Source organism: Cebidichthys violaceus, unplaced genomic scaffold (genome assembly GCF_023349555.1).
Source record: "Cebidichthys violaceus isolate CVI_PGR_0920_01 unplaced genomic scaffold, fCebVio1.0.p SCAF_5, whole genome shotgun sequence".
Taxonomy (NCBI): domain Eukaryota; kingdom Metazoa; phylum Chordata; class Actinopteri; order Perciformes; family Stichaeidae; genus Cebidichthys; species Cebidichthys violaceus.
In genome coordinates this window covers 19,095,582-19,115,987 of record NW_027176705.1, presented here as the reverse complement: position 1 = coordinate 19,115,987, position 20,406 = coordinate 19,095,582, and the positions used below count along the sequence as shown (strand labels likewise).

Sequence of the window (20,406 nt, the reverse complement as noted above, 5' to 3'; positions counted from 1 at the left end):
AGACAGCATGTCACACTACTGCAACGCTTCCCTCCCAAACCGAAAAAACAAATCTAATTGGAGAAATAATTGCCACCAAAGAGCGCAACTGGCCACGAAAGTGTCTTTCTGTTAAATACACTATTATTTAAGATTGGGCGGTTCTTCTTTAGCTCCTTAATTATGTTTTGATTGTTGAGTTCTTGCCAAGTGACTGAGCACTGAGAAGACGAAGGCTGGTAGTCAAACAGCACTTCAGAGTAGCCATCCTTTTTTCTTGGGCTCATGGATTGAGAGACTGGATACTGTTTTCTAAGATGGCGCCCCAAACATCCAGATGAGGGTGAATTTGCAGAATTTTTATGTTTCCACGTTTTGTTTTTTTTGGAGGTCCAGAGGATTAGAATGAGTCCTTCCTTGTCTTTTTTTCCTTTGTAATGGTTGTGTAAGTGACACCGTTGTTGCGCTAGTGTACATCACATGTAATGCGTGATGTTGACAGATGCTAGGCTAACTGGCTGCAGGCAGTAGCTCCATATTTATTCTGCAGAAAAGCAAATGAGTGTACTTCCAAAAATGTTGAACATTTTTTTCTTTAATTACGTCCCTTAAAAATGCATCAAGTAGAACCATCTAAATGAATTAACATCCTCAACTGACCAGCAGTCCGTTGGAGCTGTGGATGGTTACGCAGCGGGAGAAGGAGTGGTGGATGGAGAGATCGCTGACAGAAGTCGGGGGGTCGTAACCTCCCTTCTCGTCCACGTCTCCGTTCATGTGGAAATGGACCGGGTAGTGTCCCATTGTCTGCTGGCCCATGTGCTGCAGCTCCAGCCCGGATACATGAACTGCCCTGAAGCCCCGTTCCACCTGATGATGACAGAAGATAGATCAGGTGTTGCACCAGGTGTTGCACCACTCAAATAATAGCTGTTACTGTAATCTGTGGGCTCAGCAAAAGAAGACTTAAAGGGGGGGGGGGCACAAAAGGAGGTCCAGGTAGAGAAATTATGACATGGATAGAAGGAAAAGATATGAGGGAGAAAAGAGGGGAGGAGGGCGTGTAGGATAAATGAAAGGAGAGAGGCATGGGAAGAGGGAAGAAACATTGGAAATAGGGGAAAGGTGCAATAAAGATGAAGAGATGAAAAGATAGAATAAAAAGAGGATGAATAAGAGAAAGACAGGATTCATTGGAAGTAGCTCAGATTGATCTAGATTGATTGATCTAGAGGAAGTCAGATGGAGACTGATGGTGAGGAAAAGACATTAGAGAGCAGAGCGACTCAGTGATGAAGAGCAGCTCTGTTCCACAAACCAGATACACCACATCACACTGTGAGGGATTCTCACTGTGACTTCAGTTGAAATATTATGAAACAATATTCAAAAAAATGCACAAAGAAACAAAGTCTGCTCCTCTCAGCTTGTGACCAGCTGATAATAGTGAAGATTCAGGGTTTTACCACCACTGTGACGGCCCAACTGTCAAGGGGGGGTTTATGCTCTGAGGCATTCATTTTAAAGGGCTTCACTGAAATCTCACTGAGGCTTTACTTTCTCTGTGTGTGTGTGTGTGTGTGTGTGTGTGTGTGTGTGTGTGTTTAGCTCATACATGCCGTATGACCCTTTTTGTCAGCCAGACTAAGCAGCATGGCTGTAGGGATGGCCAACAGGGGTCAGCTGGTCGGCGTGGAAGAAAGCTTTGCATTGAAGAATATTTCACTCAGGTCCAACTTTGAGAAACAAATGTCTACTTTCTCTACCTTGTTCACACCTCGGCATGAACACGATCACAAGTACGTCGCCGGACATTAGGATACGTCTCCAGTGATCGCTTTTAATCGGACCTCACTTCCTCGCTCTAAATGAATACTCACATAATTTCTGTTTTTTTTTTTTTAAAGACCAAATTCATAGTTGTTTTTAAGCGACAGGAGGCAGAGATGCAGACTGCCGGAAATTTAAAGAAAAAGAATGCAAAAGAATTCAGACTGGGTCACTTGTTTATACCTGTTGTTTGTGACAACCAAACAGGAAGGAGACCTGAGCAAAGGCCAAGAAACGTGATCAAAATACAATTTACTCCTTAGTGTAATGTAACTTGCTATTGTAAGAAGATCAACAGAGAGTCTGAGATTCTGGATTAAGTGGAGTTCAGTTAAATTCAGAATACACAAAAAGACAATATCAAGGAAATTATAAAAGTAAAACGAAAAGATGTCATATTTTCTTCTACAATCGAACAGTTTGACGAAACAAGCCCAACTCAAGGTCCACTTCACCAGCGAGGTGAACGCCCTTAAAGCCAGTCTGCGATGCCTCAGTCTCCGCCTCTTTGTTCTAACGAACGTTATAAAATAATATCGCTGTCATTCAGCATAATCATTTGCCATGTGCTTCTGTTTGTTGGATGGAGTGTTTTGTGATTTCAGATGGGCTTTTATGAACAGTGGCCATTTGTGTTCAGGGTAACGGAGTGTCAGACAAACAAGCTTGTCTTTGGTCCATTGGAACGTTTTTCGGGTGTTTTAGAATAATGTGCACATGGAACAATAAGAGGCAGTCGCCTCCTTAGCGCCCAAAAACGACCTCAAAAATCAAATCCTGGAGAATATATGGCTCCACATGGCCCAGCAGGTGTGAAATGATAAAGATGGTAAGTTAGCTGCTATACGTTATGTGTCGGCCACGGAACGGGGACAGCCACAATAGCTACTGTTAGCATTAGCATACAATTTGAGGATGTGATTAGTTTATGTATAGTATATCAACCCCCTTAGATATTCTCTGTCTGGATATGTTGTGTTGTGTTGCACTGTTGAGAGCCGGCTTTCTGCCTGCTGATTGGCTGATAGCAATACGCCTTGCAGGCTGTGCCGTGTCTGGCCCCATGTTCTGAAGCTAGTCCCTGCTCGTGCTTGTCCTCAGGCAGCGTACAATGGCCGCTGGTGGAAGCTGGTTCACATGTGAATCATCTGCTTAACTCTCTCTGTAAACGACAAGGTTAGGACAACAATGTACCTTCAAATGTCCGCCAAAAGTGTCAAAGTCGAAGAATTTGCAGGCCTCGTTGCCGTAGCAGCCGGGCTCCATCTCACCGCGGAGCAGGATGTTACGGCTCAGCAGGGCCACCTCCGCCCTCATGTCCACCCCATCCACTTCCTCACCCATGTGGATGAACTGGGCCTTACCTGCACACACACACACACAAACGCACACACACACACGCACGCACGCACGCACGCACGCACGCACGCACGCACGCACGCACGCACACACACACACACACACACACACACACACACACACACACACACACACACACACACACACACACACACACACACACACACACACACACACCAGCTCAAGGTCTCAACATATAAAGCTGTTGAATAATGCTGGATCTGCAGTGCTGAAGCTTCACTGTTTCTACCAAACGGTCCATTCAGCTGAGCAGTGTAAACAGATGTCCACTCTCACCAGACACTGAGCGAAGTAGAGTTTGTTGTTTGTTTGTTATCTGTGTGCGTGCGTGTGTGTGTGTGTGTGCGCGCGCGTGCGCGTGTGTGTGTGTGTGTGTGTGTGTGTGTGTGTGTGTGTGTGTGTGTGTGTGTGTGTGTGTGTGTGTGTGTGTGTGGGGCTGAACAGATGTTTTCAGATACTTGCAATGGAGCATATAATGGTGAAGCTTAGTCATAGTTTGTTGCACCACTTTTTCTATTTTTAAAGGAGAATGGGCAGGCAGCACTGATAATTATAGTGAACAGATAGAGGCACTCGTATACACATTGATGCAGAACACACACACACACACACACACACACACACACACACTCCGCTGACATAGTTTAGAGTTCATAGAGTTCCAGTGTTTTAGAACGTCTCCTTATTTTACTTCATTTTTAAACGGTTTATGTTGTGCACTTTGTGTGTGTGTGTGTGTGTGTGTGTGTGTGTGTGTGTGTGTGTGTGAGTGAGTGAGTGAGAGAGAGAGAGAGAGAGAGAAATGCTGACAATGAGTTCCCTCCTGAGTCGACCAAAGTTAGAAACCCGACCCCACCACCGCCCCTTCCACCCAACCTACAGTACATTGCAACTTGCAGCGGTCAAACAGCTGCGAACACTTTAACTTTAGGTGGCAAATTGCAGACAAAGCAAACCTGCAACCAGTGTGTGTATGTTGACCGATGTAACAGAGAATTTCTTCCTACCTGAAACACAGCTGAAATAAATGTAATAACTGCGGCAAGCCACTAGGGGTGCAACGGATCACAAAACTCTGAGTCACGGATCGGATTATTTTTCGGATCAGCAAAGAAAAGGGGAGGAGACAAATATAACTTTGCTTTCCATTTATCAATTAAAGAACTTCAAGAACACTTAAGCAAAGAACTTTGGGCTATAGTCTTACATGAAAACAAATGGCGCGATGATACCTTGTTGTTGTTGTTGTTGTTGTTGTTGTTGTTGTGCCTTGGCCCCCGTTGCTGACAGACCAGCATGGTGGCGCTTCTATGTGTGGACACGCCCGATGTTTTGCCGTTGTCGTAACCGTAACGGTTCTGTCCACCACCCTCATCCCGTCATCACGAGTTACAGGGGAGACAAAATGCTCCCAAACCTGCGACTCAAATGACTCCGGGGGCTTCTGAAGCTCCTCCGCTCGCCCTGACTTTCACCGTTAAATGCTTCCGTTCACGAGAACACACTACTGACACGTTGCACTGATATTCGGGGACTTGTTACTTGAAAAGCAACAGCAGCAGTAAAACTTTATTACACACTATGATGATTAAACTGTAAAAAAAAATCAAAAAAATCAAATCACTGTTTATCATCCTTCTGCTCCCCATGTCTATCTGCATTTGGGTCCATCCCAAGTTGTCTTTTTGCCCGACAGAACCAAACAATGCCGGCATCCCAGAAGCAATAGAGGTGTGACGTGTAACGTGTGTGTGCCAGAGATGTCAAGTCTAAAGTCTCTTTTGGTTGTAATATTACATTACATTACAGTCATTTAGCAGATGCTAAGTGGCCCACCAAAGCCACTTACAATTCAGAATCTGTCTACACACCGTAGGCACAGCTACGGGAGACATTTTGGGGTTAAGTGTCTCGCTCAAGGACACGTTGACATGAGACTAGCGGAGCAGGATCGAACCGCCGACCCTCTGATTGAAAGGCTGCCCTGCTCTCCACTTAGCCCTGCTCACCCCACCCCTAATATCATTTGCTGCATGCCATCCAATCTGTTTAGAACACTGCACAGCTATATCAACAATTCCATCCATGTACTGTATTATCATCACCCATAATCTACAGTATTAGCATTCAGTATTAGCATTCAGTATTAGTGTGTCACAAAACTGGAATTTCTACATTTGATACAATGCCTTGAAAAAAAACGTATTTGTATCAATTATGATATTTCTGATACCACGGGTAAAAACTGAAGAAGAAATAGAGGGCATATGGTCTTGAACTGTTCTTAAAAGATAAATATAAAAAGGCCAAGTTAATCCTTAAGCCCATGAAAGACAGGGACCAAGGACCGTTAGTGGAAGTACGGTGCAGAAACAATCACAGCTCTGCTCCACTTGCCCTCAACTCCAACACATTCACATCCAGAACATCACAAATGTGATGCCAAATGTGATGCCAAAGAAAAGAAAAAAAAAAATCAAAGAATTCTGATAGACAGAAGATCACACATCCACACGCTTACCGTATTTTTCGGACTATAAGGCGCACTTAAAATCCTTAAATTTTCTCCAAAATTGACAGTGCGCCTTATAATCCAGCGCGCCTTATGTATGGTCACTTGTTGTGCTTATTGATCGATTTTATGTGGTACAATGCGCTCAAAAATCTGCCGAAATGTGTAAGTACGACTTTGGTAAGCAACGAAGCCGCTCCGCTCAATGGATATTCGGAGCATTACGGTACGCTGTGTCACTACCTGATCGGCCCCGTAACAGGAATGTAATGTCTAAACTAAAAGTCAAAATCGATCAATAAGCACAACAAGTAACCATCGGTCGCAACCGTCGTCCGAGCTCTTCACGAAAGCTGGAATCATCACTGAACAGCCAAGTACCGATAACGGCAACAAGACTGACTCGGAAAATGACGAGAGGGATTCGGGCATTCTTGATGCCGAAATCGCACAGCTGTTTCACTCAGACACTGAAGATGAAGAATTCGATGGATTTGTGGAAGAGGAATGAATCGATAAGTGAGTGTATTTTTCTGTACCGGTATTTGTTGTTACAACTGAGTTGAATAAAGTTTGATTGACCGGACTGTGTTGTTTTGCTTAATGCGCCTTATAATCCGGTGCGGTTTATGTGTGAACACAGACACGTTAATTCACAGTGCGCCTTATAATCCGGTGCGCCTTATAGTCCGAAAAATACGGTAATCTCTTTTTCACCTCCTACTCTCTTTATCAGCAAAGGACTCAAACCGTACAAATGAACACTATCATTACAGCTCAGATTAAACACATCAACAGTAACCGTCAGTAATGCTTCAATGCGTCGCCAAATATACTCGGACTGCCATTAATATAGCTAAGTGGCCCACCCAAGTAGAGTCTGTGTGGGAAACAGGATATTCAGGCAGGAGGCCGCCGTTGGTGTCTTGAGTGAACCCAGATCAATGTGGCCTTATCCTTACCTCAGTTTGGTTAGGTAACAAACAAAGTCATTTTAAGGTAACACACCTGACCATAAGTTAGCTGCCTTAAGTTGGAAGTTTCTAATGCAAAGAGACTGTCCGCATGTAATGAGCAGAGACGGTAAGTTTCCTGTGAGCACAGAAGTTTATTTTGAAAAAACACAATGCATTTAACAAGTGGAAGCTGACCCGTTGTCTCGGATACGTCCAAAGGTGACACTAGAGGGGAACCTAGAGCATCGTAGTTTAGAGTATAGGGCCACTGATCAAGCGTTGGTATAACTATATGTTGGTATGATGCCACAAGTTGAGCTCTGTCAATGTATTATGTAATATAATCACTTCTGATTAACATTCCCTGAAACTGATCCAATGAACACTTTTAAATTAAAATTCAATACCAAGAGCCGTGATTTGAGGTACATTAATTCATTTAAATTTTTTAAAAGTCTGATATGAAGAGAGAGTCAAACAACAGTCTGCCATACTCTGCCATATTGATAACGTCACCTTCAATGGGACACTCACTAAATCCTTTCATCGGCAACCAAACTAAGGAACGTCTGCACTTTGTCAATTGTTTGTGCAGGATGTCCTCAGTCAACGTGTTACATTACAGTCATTTAACCAAAGCGACTCACACTTCAGTATCTATCTACACACTGTAGGCACAGCTACGGGAGACATTGTGGGGTTAAGTGTCTTGCTCAAGGGGCACATGAGACTAGCGGAGCAGGAGCTGGGGATCAAACCACCAACCCTCTGATTGAGAGGCGGCCCTGCTCTCCACTTAGCCACCCCGTAGTATCGCCCCAGCGAGCTTGAAAGTACCAAATACTTTGCTCAACCTTTGCTCATGGAAAACCAAAAAGAAGAGAGTGAGCATGTGTGTTTCCATGCAGTGGAAATGTGTCATTCGACTGGTCAAAACAAGTAAACCACAGTTGTAACTAATAATATAAATTGTGTTTCTGTTCCATTTAAGTGTCCAGTAAGACATGCCTGTGAGCCAGCAGGTTCAATACCTGGGACTGTGACATCCAAATGGAAAACAGACATTATTTAAGTTCTCGATGAAAAGCTAAAAAGGCTATTTCTCTGGCCTCTGAAACGTCTGAGTAATAACAGCCAACATAACCACAAGTGGTGGTTGGTTAGTGTGTTGAAAACGGTGTTTTAATCCTTGTAGATTCAACTTTTCATTTAAGAAATGTCATGTCTTCTTTCAAAGGTTACATAATCTCTCTTTAAGACAACTATTCCATGAGTTGGCTATAAACCACATATGGAAAACCGCCGGCTCGTGGATCTTATCAGGCCAATTAGTTTCTTTCTGCAAGGAGGAAGTGAGGACTTTTTTTTAAGAGTGGCAAGTCGTTCTGTAATAAACGTCTAGCTGGTTATATCACGTACATTTCAGACAGGCATTTAACAACCGACGGAGAGAGAAATGCATCATATAGTGTTACTGTATGCAAATGAGTTTAAAATGTCTTAATTCAGAGCTGCACAGCTGTCCGCACTGACTGTCTGAGATAACGAACAGAACTCCAGAGCTTTCAACAGAGTCATTATCATTGCTAGTCAGATATCAAAACGTAGTCAGACTTGACTTAAAAGCAGTTTTTCAGTAGCAGCACAAACTGCTATCGATGAAGAAAACACCACAGGGAAAGAAAGTCACGTCACACATCCGAGCGTCATCATTTTTCACATTTGAGTAAAACCACTCATGTAGTTTCGAACTAAATCTTGGCTTAACTGTTACATCTTTGTTATAGAAAACTAACATTTTAAAAGTTGACATTTTTCCAATGAGTAATGTTTCACAAAGCCAGGTAAAATAGATCACTTCATCAGTTTTCTTGTATGACATTTGAATTCAATTTAGAACAGCCTGTTCAAGAGATTAATGAAAATTCTCTCCTTCCATCAGAATTCACCTGATTGGATGATCACCATTCGCCGGGTGATGATTAGTCTTTTTTTCATTTTTTTTTTATCTGGAGAACCACGATGGCTTAGGGTTTTTTCTAGGGTTTCGTTTTCAATGCCAAATTTAAATTCCAATGCCAAAAATGTGAAGCTCCATACAGAAAGGAATGCATGGACTGTAATGTGTGGGTGTCTACATATGTTTGACTATGTATCTACTGCTCAAAGTTTTGATGGCAATGGGGTTTTTGATTTTTGAAAGGGGTCATCAGGGGTCATACTCGAGCTTGGGTGTATTTTTTTTTTTTTTGGGGGGGGGGCGATTAGTTCTGACCCGGAGAGATACAGCCTGGCTTTGAAATCCTAGGTAAATGTCAGGGTAGAAATAGAATAATCTAAGTCTGAATCCCTCACCACTGCCCGAGGCCATTGATCCACATTTATTTTCTACACTCATCGTCATTCATGCCATTTAGATCTGTCAGAAGTTCAACATGTAAAACTCAGGCACAAGTTACTGGACTTAAACTGATAAATAGCCCCGGGCCACGCGTCTCTGTGTCTCTCAGCCATCTTCCGAGCTCCCAACAACAAAAACACAACACAGCCTCCCTGTATGGCGTGTAACCTCAGGGGCCGGGGGGGGAATAGACTTTGATTATCACGGCTTGCTCAAAAACGGTGCTGCAGAGTGGCACGCATGCAGGAATTAATGAAACCGATTACAGTCAGGAGGAGCTTGACAGGAGCTCGGGCCTCAGGCTCCCGAAAATCGGAATTCTGCTCTGGATGGCCGACTACCAGCTGACGTCACAGAGCCTCAGAAAAACAGAGAGCAAGTGGGGGGGTGTCCTGAAGGAGGACAGAAGCGACAGCTATGAGCTAGGACACTAGGACACTAGCTAGGACACTTCATGTCACGTTATTGCGGACTTTTAGCCGCTTTTCTAAGAGAAAAAGACAAAAGGCCATTTGAATCATGCAGGAGAAAACAGTGAGGACTGACAAGGCTTGGCCTGAAGAACTGCTGAGCGTGAGCGTGAAGCAGTAAGAAAGAAAGCAAATAAGTGCACGTGTTCATACTAGCACGCGAGTCACTGTGAATGGGCTCAGTCAGGAACACACGGTGCTCCAGGATGCAGGCGGAGACTTTCCCTTGGCCTGGAGTCAGACCAAACACCTTCCACTGACTCCCACACACTGCTCTAGGCTGTCTCAACCTGGCCTCTTCAAGACCGGGTGTTTGTGTGCTTGCACACACACATGCGCACACACACACACACACACACACACACACACACACACACACACACACACACACACACACACACACACACACACACACACACACACACACCTCTGTAGACTCAGCCTTAACGCTCATGGAAGGGTTCCGAGCAATAAAGTTGGTTTCAGTGTGTGATTTTAATCTGTTTGGGCGGACATAAATGCCACAGCTAAAGAGGGATTTCATTCCAAATCATTATAAGCTGTAGGCTATCTAAAGGAGAAACACATTCAGTCACTCTATATTCAAAAAATACAAAATCAACTCATCCTGAAAGAAATGTCAGATAGCAATAAAGACAGTTATTATTAAAAAGCTTAATACTAAGATTTCAAACCTTATTGAATTGCTGACAGCTCTCTCTCTCTCTCTCTATTTATATATATATATATATATATATATATATATATATATATATATATATATATATATATATATATACACATACATATACACATACATACATATATATGAATACAGGTTAAAAAGATAAAGATAGAAGCTAAAACCTGCAGATCACCTGGCGATGGAAACAGAAGACAATGAAATGAAGGAGCAACACTGTTCCTCTTTATTCACTGTTACAGTCCTTAAAAGACACTCAGTATACCCTCAGTAGCTAGCGTAGCATAGACGAGCTAATACTACTTACTGATGTGCTAACGTACTCTGCTAATGTTAGCTCCACTAAGGTTTTATATCTCCTTTAACCTCACTGGGTAACAAGTGTCGCTGTTACACTATGTTTAACACGACGAGCTCCAAATCCACTAAACCAACCTGAAACCACCGGTGAGTCTGTGGAGCGGTAGCAGGTTAGATATCGGACCCTGGTCAGAGATGGATGATGCTACCCTGTGATTGGCCAGACTGTGTTCAAGGGGCGGGACTTAGTGAAGGGTGAGTTTGGCTTCTGAGGTGACGCTCCGAAGAGATAAGAAAGAGAATGCACACTGATAGTTGAATTGACTATGCCTGCCTGTAGATGCATACTGTGTTCCATCTTCTGATAAAGCTAAATGAGATACAGTGTTCAACACTCGCTCACTCATTCACTCACTCACTCACTCATACACATGCACATGCACGGTCTCGCGTTACAGAGCAGGCTCCAGGAAACATTGATTTGATTCGGTCAGTCATGCTGTGCTGCAAAACCCAGAGATATTCTACTTTTGGGTTTCATGACTCTCAGAAACATTCCCGTCTGGTCCCTAGTTGCACTGTATATAAACAGAATTGCTACTGATGATTTTTTTTCATTAATTCATTATCTGTCAGATTAATCATTTAATCAATAAAATGTCAGAAAATTGTGTAAATGACCATTATGATTTACTAAACCTGAGGTGTTTCCTCTGGCCAACAGTCTAACTCAAAGATAATCCTTTTATAATCTGTAATGAAATCATCGCCTCTTCTTTGAAAAGATGGAACCACTGAATGTTTGGTGTTTTTCGTTTGATTAATGACAACAATCAGTGATCAACATATCTGGTCATTGTTTTGATGATTGACTAATCAGTTCATAAACATAATTGTTTTAGAACAAAATACAGTCAACAATCACTTCCAGCCATTTTATTATTGTTTTCAATATATTTGCGTTTGGATTGGAGTCTGCCTTTCCTACATGGGGGTCAAATGGCCAATTCCCATGGCATTCACAGCAAATAATGCATTAACAATGAATCAACCCACAAATTATTATTATTACTAGTTAGTTCTACTTGTGTATGGGTTAAACAAAGGAGACACACCATTGTGGTTAATTAAGAAATTAGTGAATCAATTATCTTTAGAGTTGTTGATATTGTAGGTATATGTTTTTTTTCTCCTTTGAACAGAGTCTACTTCCAGTTGTATGCTAAGCTAGGCTAACCACATCATGGCTCCAGCTGTACAGTTAAGCAGGCGCCAACCTCAGGGTCTGAAAAGTGAAGCCGATTCTTCATGTGTTCAAGCTGCATTCTCTCTAGTGTCCACCAGGGGGCGACTCCTCTGGTTGTATAGAAGTCTAGTCTAAAATGACTCTACTTCTCTCTTGATTTATTCCCTCAGTAAACATCGTAAACATGAGTTTATGGTCTCAATCTCTAGTTTACAGTCTTCTTCAATACAGCATGATGTTCATTTAGTACATTATGCTCCATTTAGAGTCAAACAGACCATAAAGCAGGGGATGCTTTAGGGCGGGGCCAACTTGTGATTGACAGGTCTCTGCCACGGCGTCGTCTGTCTGTTTTTGTCTTGCAAATTGAACTCTATCACAGTGTGTTTTCACGTAACTTTTTTGTTTGCTGAAAATATTTTGTTCAGTTGTACTTAGCTACACTCTACGTCACTTGTGGTTGCAAAAAAAAAAAACAAGATGGCGATGACCAAAATGCTGAACTTACATATAGTCACTTCAGACAAAAGTACACTGGACGTGAGCCATTAGCATCACACCAAAATGAAGTTCATATTCTAGCAATGTTCACTCAGAACCTTTAACCTGTGCAAAAACACTAAACCCTTACTGCTATTAAAACAAAATGATTTATACAGCAGTGTCCAAATTCAACACCAGCTGATTGCTCTAGGAAGTTTTGAGGCCTCGAAATCTTTTGCATTTGAGATAAACTAGATTAGTGAGAGGGTTTTGAGGGGAAGAGGGAGCTTAATGGGCCATAAAGCCACTGATCCTAATACAGGCAAGGAGAACATGAGGGGGAGAAGTGTATTACGGTCTCCCCTACAAACAGCTAATGTCAAAAGACCTCTCCAGTGAAAGTCGGCAGCCGTTCAAGAGCACTCTGGACCAGACTTCATGCTATAAAGTAACCTTTATTTCCGGCCCTGCATGGTGATATACTGGTCACTGTTCTCTCACCTTGGATCTTGACCTGGTTGGAGGTGCAGGTGGGGCAGGGCAACAGCGCGAACTCTTCAGCCTGGTGCATGGAGTAGTCGGTACTGGCCACGACGACCCGATCCCTGGACTTCCAGCCCTCCGGCTGGTCGGCCAGCTCCAGGATGCTGCTGTTGGACAACATATCGATGGAAATGGAGGCCTGCGGACGAACTACGGAGGGAGACGGTGAAAGTTAGAGCTCAAAGAATGCACACTGCTACTTTCACGCAACCCTTCACAGTCTCTCCACAGCAACACTAGTCTACATTGGGAAGGTCGAACCCATCTGTGCCCGCAATGCATGCATGCCTATTTAAGTGCATGGCTCATTTTCCATGCAGCACATTTTTGTGTGGCAGACCAAGCAGTATGGTTTAATATTATTTGTATACGTCTTAAGCTTTTTTTTTTTTTTATGATTGCTTACACACTAAAATGAAAAATAACACACAGTTAGTGAACCATGACACTGAACACACGCAAACACGAGGGCAGGTCATGTGCAATTAGCCTGCTGTTACACAAGCTTTAGTTGTTCAACAATGGATTGTATATTTCATTCCTTTGAAGTATTTTTGAGTTTGAAAATCTTATACAAATTGCACTTCATCGTTGTGTTGACATTACGACATGCAATTTGAATCTATTCATTCTCCGAGACGCTTATTTCTCCTGTTCAGGGGTCGAAGGGGGCTGGAGCCGATCCCAGCTGACATTGGGTGAAGGCAGGGTTCAGACCATCGAAGGGCTGACACACACACACACACACACACACACACACACACACACACACACACACACACACACACACACACACACACACACACACAGAGACAGACAACCATTCACACATTCCCCCCTTAAAAAGACCAAACATCTCTGTGTGGTTGTCTTGGGGTTGATCCACGATGAAGACTATCAAGGTATACGTTCTCTTTTTAGAAACAAATATCCTGGAGATCTTCATATATACACACACACACACACACACACACACACACACACTGAAAGGAACTCATGAATGTACCCAGTTTTCCACAGAGGAAGCGAACCCTGTAGTTGTGACAGAGGCCGTGAGCTTGGTCCTTGTTGAGGCAGACGAAGCCATAGTCCTTGTCATTCTTGTGGATCACATCGCCGGTCTGGTTGGCTGGTATGCCGTCATGGGTTTCAGCCTGTAGTACAAAGGACAGACAACAATTACAGTACCTTGCAAAAGTATTGACCCCCCTTGGCGTTTTTCTTTTTTTGTTGCCTTACAACCTGGAATTAAAATAGATTTTTTTCGGGGTTTGTATCATTTGATTTACTCAACATGCCTACCACTTTGAAGATGCAAAATATGTTTTATTGTGAAACAAACAAGAAATAAGACAAAAAAACAGAAAACTTGAGCGTGCATAACTATTCACCCCCCCCAAAGTCAATACTTTGTAGAGCCACCTTTTGCAGCAATTACAGCTGCAAGTCTCTTGGGGTATGTATCTATAAGCTTAGCACATCTAGCCACTGGGATTTTTGCCCATTCTTCAAGGCAAAACTGCTCCAGCTCCTTCAAGTTGGATGGGTTCCGCTGGTGTACAGCAATCTTTAAGTCATACCACAGATTCTCAGTTGGATTGAGGTCTGGGCTTTGACTAGGCCATTCCAGGACATTTACATGTTTCCCCTTAAACCACTCGAGTGTTGCTTTAGCAGTATGCTTAGGGTCATTGTCCTGCTGGAAGGTGAACCTCCGTCCCAGTCTCAAATCTCTGGAAGACTGAAACAGGTTTCCCTCAAGAATTTCCCTGTATTTAGCGCCATCCATCATTCCTTCAATTCTGACCAGTTTCCCAGTCCCTGCCGATGAAAAACATCCCGACAGCATGATGCTGCCACCACCATGCTTCACTGTGGGGATGGTGTTCTCAGGGTGATGAGAGGTGTTGGGTTTGCCATATTCTTTCCATTTTTTAATAATGGCTTTAATGGTGCTCCGTGGGATGTTCAAAGTTTTGGATATTTTTTTATAACCCAACCCTGATCTGTACTTCTCCACAACTTTGTCCCTGACCTGTTTGGAGAGCTCCTTGGTCTTCATGGTGCCGCTTGCTTGGTGGTGCTCCTTGCTTAGTGGTGTTGTAGACTCTGGGGCCTTTCAGAACAGGTGTATATATATCCTGAGATCATGTGACACTTAGATTGCACACAGGTGGACTTTATTTAACCAAATACGTGACTTCTGAAGGTAATTGGTTGCACCAGATCTTATTTAGAGGCTTAATAGCAAAGGGGGTGAATACATATGCACGCACCACTTTTCCGTTATTTATTTTTTAGAAATTTTTGAAACAAGTTATTTTTTTCATTTCACTTCACCAATTTGGACTATTTTGTGTATGTCCATTACATGAAATCCAAATAAAAATCAATTTTAATTCCAAGTTGTAAGGCAACAAAATAGGAAAAACGCCAAGGGGGGTCATTACTTTTGCAAGGCACTGTAATGGACGGTACTATTTGCAAAAACACCAAAACATTATTGTTACATTTTTGCGCCATGACCCACCCCCTCAAGATTAAAGGAAAATACCAAAATGTCATGTTAATACGAGAGAGAGAGAGAGAGAGAGAGAGAGAGAGAGAGAGAGAGAGAGAGAGAGAGAGAGAGAGAGGAGAGAGAGACACAGAGAGAGAGAGAGAGAGAGAGAGAGAGAGAGAGGAGAGAGAGACACAGAGAGAGAGAGAGAGAGAGAGAGAGAGACAGAGAGAGACAGAGAGAGAGACAGAGAGAGGAGAGAGAGACACAGAGAGAGACACAGAGAGAGACAGAGAGAGAGAGAGATAGAGAGAGAGATGTCTGGCTTCAGGACAAATGATGTGTTTTTGCACCAGACATTGGTATTTGTCTAGTGTCTGGTTTATATTGTTGTCAAACAGCAGGAATTTCATAAAGCGCTCCAGTGATGGGGTTTAGTGCTCAGTCGGTCTGCACATGAGAACGTTGTGACACAAAGCTCAGTCATTTCAACACAGTTGGTGCAGCATTCAAGTCTGTTACTTATTTCAATCTTCTGACAGGGTTTCAGGATTTACTCCACTTCCTGTGCTTTTCTATGTACAACAGATTCTATGATTATACAATGAGATTATGTGGATTATATTTAATTTATTTACTTCAAGCTAATCTCCAAACCCTATTTGAAGATGTACTGTAAGTGGTCAGATGGCTGCTGTTCAGACTGATACAGTGATGCAGTGGTAAAGATGGAAATAAAGATCTCAGTGTCTGCACTCATTGGGATTGGCTGTCCATCCTCCAGGGATTGTAAAAAGCATTTTATGATGTTCTTTCATGAACAGTGAACAAAATACTGTGGAATAAATCTGCTCTCTTATCTCTGTATATTGTGAATCTGTGACGAAGAAAACAGCCGTTATGGTGGTTTTGTTGCGTTGTAAATCACAGTGGATATTTGAAATTGGTGTGTATTGTGTTGTCTTTTGCATAAAGTAGCTGTGTTAAACACGCTGTCGTGTTTTCTCCGCTAATTTTGTACTGGAGCCAACAAAGCAGAGCACTGGTCTACGCTGTTAGCATAAATGCTACCGCTAGCAATCATTGCTAATACTACTACTGCTAATGCTACTAGCATATACTAACGCTAGCTAATTATAGGCTGTACTGTAAGTGTGTACTGCAAGTCTAAAGTAAATGTCATTGAAATATACATAAGCCATGGACAGTCACAAACGTCAGATGGTCTACTGACTGAAGTAGAGAAATGAGACTCTGCTGTTTTTAACCTTTCCTTTTCGTTCAAAGAGCAATAAAACGGATCTCTTGAACTCCAGTGACCTTCAGTGTGTACCTGTAAGAGCCAAATTCAATTTGCTGTAAAAATATTTATTTGCATTTACATGTTTAATCAGATCTGTTTCTACTTTGAATGTTACAAGGATGTTGTTATCATTTGTTGTGGTAAGAACTACACGTACTGTAAGTGACAGACTGACGTCACTTTAAGGACACTTTGTGACAGTTAGTGTCGGCTGTTAGTAGTAGCTGGAGCAGAGTGGAGCCGCACTGTGTTATGTGGATTATGTTGTGGAACAATTTGCGGATTAACCTGTGGATCTTTTGAGTGTGTCGAGATAATAGCCGGTACTTTTAGGAAGAAAGGAAGTTGTTTCACCAACTTGTACGAGGGAAATGAGATCGATCAAACACGTTCTGCTTTCACCTACGAGCGGTGTCGGTGTGATCTGTATGTGCATAGGATCAGAAACACGTGTCAACTTAAGGTTTACACTCTGCTTAAAAGTTTGCACGCTACAGTACCTTTACAAACTATAGGACGGTACAAACTGTCCTCCTCAGGCACTGAGCCTCTTCACGTTTCCTCGGGATTTGTCTGATATTCAAACAAATCAGAAGCAAAAAAAAGTAGAGATCCCACAGAGGCAAACAGGAAAATGATGACACACACAGAGCTGGCAACCCAGGGAGGACATGGCAGGTACTGAACGTCTATGAAAATGCAACAATTGCAGCAACATACTACGTAGTAAAAGACAGAAACAAAGAAATAGGACACTAAGATTAGTACGTTTCTGGAGATTATTTTATACCGACAATATTATTTATTAAACGGCAGAAACAAGAAAGCATAAAGGGAGCAAATTATTATGATGAAGTTGTACTGTTGCCGAGCAGCCATGAAAAGGAGCAGCTGGAGCCTACAGTAGCTATTTTTTTGATGGTAATGTTTGGGTGTTGGTGGCAAGCGGGGCAGACCTGGCACTAATGCTTATCTTCATGGAAGGCTAACAGCTGCTGCTCTACGGTGCCAGGCTGGATCCACATCCATTGGCTGCTGCCATGTCATGTCCCAGCAGCGCAGTAATGGCAGGTTGGCTCGTCGGCGCCGGCTGGATGGACAGACCTACCCACGACAAAACTGGACTCAGGAGCAGCTGGAGCTCCTCTTTAGTATACTGCCTATCCAACATTTGAGTTGCTATGTGTAGATGTGAGTTTAAAGATACAATGCTTCAGGTTTTATTGAAAAATATATGTATATATTATTTATGGTTGTTACTCCTTCTGCAATACAGTGGCGGAGTCAGCCGTTCCCGTGTTGCATTCAGATTGCCTTTACAATGTAGAATTTAATGTATACTGTGTAGTACACAATGAAGGTATTCAGAGGAAATGATGCAGCATGTAATGCAAGGGAATCTGACCTCATCAATAACAGCCTCACTGTTTACCGTTCACTCTCGTCCCACCATGTCAGCGCTGTGCTGAGACACTACTGCTAATGCCATTAGAACATCATCTTGCTGCTGACTCACGTTAAAAGCATTTAACTGGCAAAACACATGGGTTGGCTTTGTTTGTGAATAAACCACAGGAGATGCAATGTATTTGTCACAGACGTTCTTTTAAAAAAAAAAAAAAAATATATATATATATATATATATATATATATATATATATATATATTGCAGGGAGTGATTGGAAAAAGAAGAATGAGACTGAGTATTTTATGCTGGTCTATTGCGGTCTAAGTATGTACTCCAGGTCTAATGTAAATATCATACACTCAAGTATATTGGATCATAAAATATGTCAATGGACAATACTCGCACCTCAGTAGAGAAGTGACGGAGACGGTCCTTTGTTGGGGGAGATTGAGATACCGCACAGATGACCAGTAACCTGAGTAATGGATATGAATGACATCATATCCCTCGTGTGATTAAAAGAAGGATTAGACAGGAGTAGTCATTGGCAGACGAGGCTGACGTGACAAAGTTCTCATCCCAACTCCTCACATACTGGCACTTGTTCAGGACCCTTACTAACACTTTCTAACGCTCAGGCTACCACAGCGCATGAAGCTAAGACTCTCCGTTGTCAATTCAAAGAAAAACACAGTTGTAGGCAACGCAACCACTTTGTCAGGTTTAGGAGAAGATCGTGGTTCGAGTTAAAATGACTATGTTTGTAAAGTAAAAATGTAACAAATTTAACATTGTGGACACAAAGACACCAACGTGTTGTTGGTTTCACTCGGGACACGACGGGGAGTCTCCTGGGTGAAAGTCTTGGGATTGTTTGTCCCGTCTATCGTCCCTTCCCATGTGGCAGTTTTTTGGTCTTTATGCAGTGTCATCACCATCCTGGAGCATATTAGCATGATTAGCATGGGGTCATATTGGAGGTAGTTGAACGCCCGGTGCGTCTCATACAGACCCTGCCTTGTGGGGCGTGACGAAGCGATGGTATTTGAAGACCTGGGAATCAGACCTGGCTGTGTGAACAACGCTGGGACATAATACAGACAGCTGATGTTGCATTTTAAGACATCAGAAAGCCACAGGCATGTGACTGGAAAATATTACTCTGGCACAATATTAAAGGCTCTGCTGATATCCATCAATAGCTTCTCATGTTGCTTCAGAGTAATATGTTAATCACCTGGTTGCCAGCATCAGCAGCCTTCACTTCTGTGGCTTAGTGGATTTGCTTTCAGTAAGATGTGTGTGTGTGTGTGTGTGTGTGTGTGTGTGTGTGTGAATATGCACGCACGCATGCATGTGTGTTTGATGATGTCAAAAGAGACTTACCTGGATGTTGAGTGGACTGCTACACAGTCTGTCTGGGTAGGCCTCGTGCAGGTCAGACACTTTCTCCCAGTCTCCAGATCCTCTCTCATCATCCCTGTCAAACCATTCTGTCCACTCCGCCTCTGTGAGAAACACACGTCGGTCCGACAGCCCGGCGGCAGATATCAGACTAATTTACGGCGAGGCTCGGACTTGTGATCCATTTCGGCTGTCAAAAAGCATTTGTAGCAAAAGCAATTGAAATTGTCTCCTCCCATTGTGTGCTCTCTCTCTGGCTGACACAGTGGGGGATGTGCATTTGACTGTGGACTTGAATTTGATTCTGAAGCTCTACACACACACACATACACATACACACACACACACATGCGCACACACACGCACACACCAACCCTGTCTCCAACAAAATGACATTCCTGTACAACTAAACTACATGCTCCCGGGTTACAGTTGCAGTTTTAAACACAGTTAACGTAAACTGAAATAAGAAATGCAACAAAGCTGCTTAGTTAGGTTCAGTAAAACATCGTGGTTTGTCTGAAAATAACTACGTTTCTTACGTTATTTAAGTTACGGACAAGGCTTCTGGTTTCGGGTGACCGTGGATAAGTGGAGAGCAGGGCCATCTTTCAATCAGAGGGTCGGCGGTTCGTTTCCCCGGTCTGCTAGTCTCATGTCAATGTGTCCTTGAGCAAGACACTTAACCCCAAAATTGCACAAATATATATATGCACAATATATACACAAATTGCTCCCGTCTACAGTAGATAGATACTGAATTGTAAGTCGCTTTGTCAAAATGTAATTCACCATGCAGTTTCATTGTATGGTAATGTCGTTTTTAGGAGACAGGGCCGCACACACACACACTGTGTGTCAGGCTGCATGGGAATTATGAGTGCAGGTCTGTATATTCGTGTGCATGTGTCCGTATTTGCATGCTGGAGTCTGGCGGTTTCATTAAAGTAGCTGCTATCTGATGGGATAAGAGAAACATCTAATTGGA

The 20,406-nt window shown here is 42.8% G+C and overlaps 1 protein-coding gene across 1 annotated transcript in view; it reads right to left on the bottom strand.

The window, feature by feature from the left end:
• The window catches only part of cemip (cell migration inducing hyaluronidase 1), a 162,493-nt gene that overhangs the window by 44,989 nt on the left and 97,098 nt on the right, over nt 1-20,406 (bottom strand). The window contains exons 9-13 of the mRNA XM_068730644.1: nt 19,401-19,522; nt 13,810-13,957; nt 12,762-12,953; nt 3,004-3,173; nt 640-849 (exon numbers count right to left, since the gene is read on the bottom strand). Of these exons, the coding sequence (XP_068586745.1) occupies nt 640-849; nt 3,004-3,173; nt 12,762-12,953; nt 13,810-13,957; nt 19,401-19,522 (842 nt within the window). The remainder of the gene's footprint in view (nt 1-639; nt 850-3,003; nt 3,174-12,761; nt 12,954-13,809; nt 13,958-19,400; nt 19,523-20,406) is intronic.